This window comes from Lathyrus oleraceus, chromosome 3 (genome assembly GCF_024323335.1).
Source record: "Lathyrus oleraceus cultivar Zhongwan6 chromosome 3, CAAS_Psat_ZW6_1.0, whole genome shotgun sequence".
Classification (NCBI taxonomy): Eukaryota; Viridiplantae; Streptophyta; class Magnoliopsida; order Fabales; family Fabaceae; genus Lathyrus; species Lathyrus oleraceus.
In genome coordinates this window covers 331,479,854-331,484,029 of record NC_066581.1, presented here as the reverse complement: position 1 = coordinate 331,484,029, position 4,176 = coordinate 331,479,854, and the positions used below count along the sequence as shown (strand labels likewise).

General features: G+C 34.1%; 1 protein-coding gene across 1 annotated transcript; it reads left to right on the top strand.

The window, feature by feature from the left end:
• Nucleotides 1-630: 630 nt before the first annotated feature.
• LOC127127483 (putative receptor-like protein kinase At3g47110) lies at nucleotides 631-3,970 on the top strand. The gene is made up of 2 exons (XM_051056674.1): nucleotides 631-3,316; nucleotides 3,434-3,970. Exons 1-2 carry the CDS (start codon nucleotides 706-708, stop codon nucleotides 3,847-3,849), a joined length of 3,027 nt encoding a protein of 1,008 aa, XP_050912631.1. The 5' UTR covers nucleotides 631-705; the 3' UTR covers nucleotides 3,850-3,970.
• The last annotated feature ends 206 nt before the right edge of the window (nucleotides 3,971-4,176 follow it).

Sequence of the window (4,176 nt, the reverse complement as noted above, 5' to 3'; positions counted from 1 at the left end):
ATTTTTTAAAAAAAATTAAAAAATTGTATTATTTTTTAAAATATTAATTATGATATAATCAATTAAATACAATGTTTTAAAAATTCATTCAGTCATCAAACCGATGAAAGTATTGGGATCGGTTTTGATCAATTCCTATGGATTTTTACTGGTTGAATAACTTACTGATCTAACAATCAAATCAAATCAAATCAAATCAGTGACCCTTTAACTCGTAATTTAACTTATTCAACTCACGGATTAGTCCAATTTAGAGCATTTGTAAATATACACTACTTAAAAAAAATAATATACTTAATTAGTATATTTTTAAATTATTAAAAAAATATTATAATTTAAATATTATTTTTATAAGTTATTAATTAAAATACTAAATTATATCTTTAAAAAAAGTAATAATAATAATAAAGTCCTCGGGCAATGGATGGCCGAGGGAACCTTTAGAAAATTCCATTCATCCTCTTGGCCATTCAATAGACTAGTGTTTTCGAAAAGTAGTGCACTTTCATAGTTTCTTTCAAAATAGGGTATTTTGACACTTTTATTTCAAAATTGGGACATTTGTACCAAAAAGTCGGTAAGAGATATCTTTCAATTCGTATCAATAAGTCTTAACTGTGTTTGAATTGTGTGCTGCCTCCACCTTTGACTTACTGAAATCGCCATTAAAATCACCATTTCTGAATTTAAAATAACAAAAACAAAATGAACTTCAACACTTCATGTGTAATCTCCAACAAAATAGCATTCAAATTCATCTATAGTTTTCTCTTATACATCACCAAATATCATTACACTTCAACTGCATCATCAACCTTGCATGGAAATGAAACTGATCTACATGCTTTACTAGACTTCAAGGCTAGAATAACTCAAGATCCATTTCACACACTCAGTTCATGGAATCATTCCATCCATCACTGCAACTGGTTAGGAATCACTTGTAACATCAACAATGGAAGACTCATACATATCATCCTTCCAGACATGGCACTATCTGGAACTCTTTCACCATCCATAGGAAATCTTACATACCTCACAAAACTCAACCTTAGAAACAGTAGCTTCCATGGAGAGTTTCCTCAACAAGTTGGAAATTTATTGTATCTTCAACATCTGAATATTAGTTATAACTCTTTTGGTGGCACCATTCCAGGTAATCTAAGTCACTGCATAGAGTTAACTATATTGAGTTCTGGTCATAACAATTTCACAGGAAAATTTCCAACATGGATAGGAAATTTTTCTTCTTTATCTTTACTTAACCTTGCTGTGAACAATTTCCATGGAACCATACCAAATGAGGTTGGGAAGTTATCAAGCCTAACACTTTTCGCGATAAATGGAAATTACTTGTATGGAAAGATTCCTACTTCAGTTTTCAATCTTTCTTCCTTGTACTTTCTCACCTTCTCCGAAAACAATCTGCATGGTGATTTACCTTCTGATGTTGGTTTTACTCTTCCTTATCTTGAAACATTCGCCGGTGGAGTCAATCGTTTTACTGGAACAATACCTGAATCACTTTCAAATGCTTCAAGATTGGAAATTCTTGATTTTGCTGATAATAGTCTCGTTGGAACACTTCCTAAGAACATAGGAAGGTTGAATCTGTTGACAAGACTCAATTTTGATAGCAATAGGCTTGGAAATGGGAAAGATGGTGACTTAGATTTTATTGCTTCATTGATTAATTGTACTGTTCTTGAAGTTTTAGGTCTTGCTGATAATAATTTCGGAGGAGAATTACCGAAGTCGATAGGTAATCTTTCAACACAGTTGAATGAACTTGCATTAGGTACAAATTCTATATATGGAAGTGTCCCTATTGGAATAAGTAACCTTGTTAACTTGACAAGTTTGGGATTGGAAAACAATATCCTAAGTGGTTTTGTTCCTTACACAATAGGCATGCTTCAAAAGTTGGTTGATTTAGAATTGTATAACAACAGTTTTTCTGGTGTGATTCCTTCCTCCATAGGAAACTTGAATAGATTAACAGTGCTACTAATAGATGATAACAGTTTTGAGGGAACTATACCAGAAAGTATTGGAAATTGTCGAAACTTGTTGATGCTAAATTTGAGCCATAACAAGCTCAATGGTACTATACCAAGACAGGTATTTTCCTTGTCTTCTCTTTCAATATACTTAGACCTGTCTCATAATGCTCTCATAGGGTCCTTGCCTTTTGAAGTAGGTAATCTAATTAATCTAGAAGAGTTGGATTTATCAGACAACAAATTGTCGGGCGCAATTCCGTCCTCGCTTGGAAGCTGTGCTAGTTTGGAAGGGCTGCATATGCAGGGTAACTTTTTTGAAGGAAACATTCCTTCATCTGTACAGAATTTAGGAGGTATACAAGATATTGATCTGTCATGCAATAACTTATCTGGGAAGGTTCCTGAATTTCTCGGTGAGATCAAAGGGCTAATGCGTCTCAATCTTTCTTACAACGATTTCGAGGGAGAATTACCGATGAACGGAATCTTCCAAAACGCAACATCCTTTTCGATTGATGGAAACATCAAGCTTTGTGGTGGTGTCTCGGAATTAAACCTACCTTCATGCACTATCAAAAAAATTCATAGCCCGAAAGTGACTATCCCTTTAGGTAGTGCACTAGTATTTGTATTCTTTCTATCTTGTTTTGTAGCAATCTTTATGAGAAAAAGATTAGGAAAGAAAACTTCAAGAGAAAGAGTTACTACAAAGGAATTGGAACTGAATATTTCCTACTCGGAAATTGTGAAGTGCACCGGTGGATTCTCCGAAGATAACTTGATTGGCAAGGGAAGTTTTGGTTCTGTATACAAAGCAACTCTTTTAAGCGATGAAGCAGTTATTGCTATAAAAGTGTTGAATCTTGAACAAGTAGGAGCTTCAAAAAGCTTCATTGATGAATGCAATGTTCTGAAAGTTATAAGGCACCGCAACCTACTCAAGATTATAACTGCTATCTCAGGTATTGATCATCAAGGTAATGACTTCAAAGCACTCGTGTACGAATTCATGTCGAATGGATGTCTAGAAGATTGGTTGCATCCTAAGAATGAGACAAAAACACTGTCTTTTGTCAAAAGACTGAACATAGCGATTGATGTTGCTTGTGCACTTGAATATCTTCACCATTCTTGCGAAACTCCTATTGTTCATTGTGACATAAAGCCGAGCAATGTACTTCTTGACAAAAATATGGTAGCCCATGTTGGTGACTTTGGTTTAGCTACATTTCTGTTTGAAGAATCATGTGATTCTCCTAAACATTCAACCATGACAGCTAGCTTAAAGGGCTCCATTGGATACATCGCACCAGGTATATCTTTTTTTTAAGTACTATCTTACTACTGTCACGTACTGTCTTAAGTTTTTGGAGGCTCTGTGATGATTAATTATGGTTCAAGTGTGATTAACTCGGTTACAAATTATGCAGAGTATGGAATAGGTGGACGCGTGTCTGCAGTTGGAGATGTTTACAGCTATGGGATACTACTGCTAGAGATTTTCACAGGAAAAAGGCCAACTGGTGAGATGTTTGAAGGTGGCATGGGAATTCAACAATTTACAGCCTCGGCTTTACCGAATCATGTCATAGATATAACTGATCCAACATTGTTACATAATCAAGAACTCGATGGATATAATGAAGATTATAGTGATGAGATAGCATTAAGGTATGAGAATGAAGCTGGAGAGTTGTCTAGTATGGAGAATTGTTTGGTTTGTGTGTTGGAGATTGGAGTGTCATGCTCTTCAACTTCACCAAGTGAAAGAATGCATATGACTGAGGTTGTCAACAAACTGCAAGTGATCAAGAATTCATATTTAAGACTTAATGAGTTAATTTAGCATTGATGAAGAGTGAAAAAGAAGAAGGGAAAATGCTTTTGTAATTAAACTACATGTAAAATAATTTTTTACAAATAAAAAATGAATTTCTTTATCTAATAAGAAACATATTATTCGGAAATTTGATCATGTTTATCTTTTAGCTTAATCTCGCCGACATAGTGTCAACTTGTATATAACTAAATCGGCTAAGTACAAACCATTTGTTTTGACTTTAGGAGGGATTTATTTTAAAGTTGTAAAACTTATTTGTGAAGATAGGTTGACTTAGTTGGTAAGGAGTTGGCTTGATTCGTAAATATTCTATAAACGTTTTTTTAGCCTTGC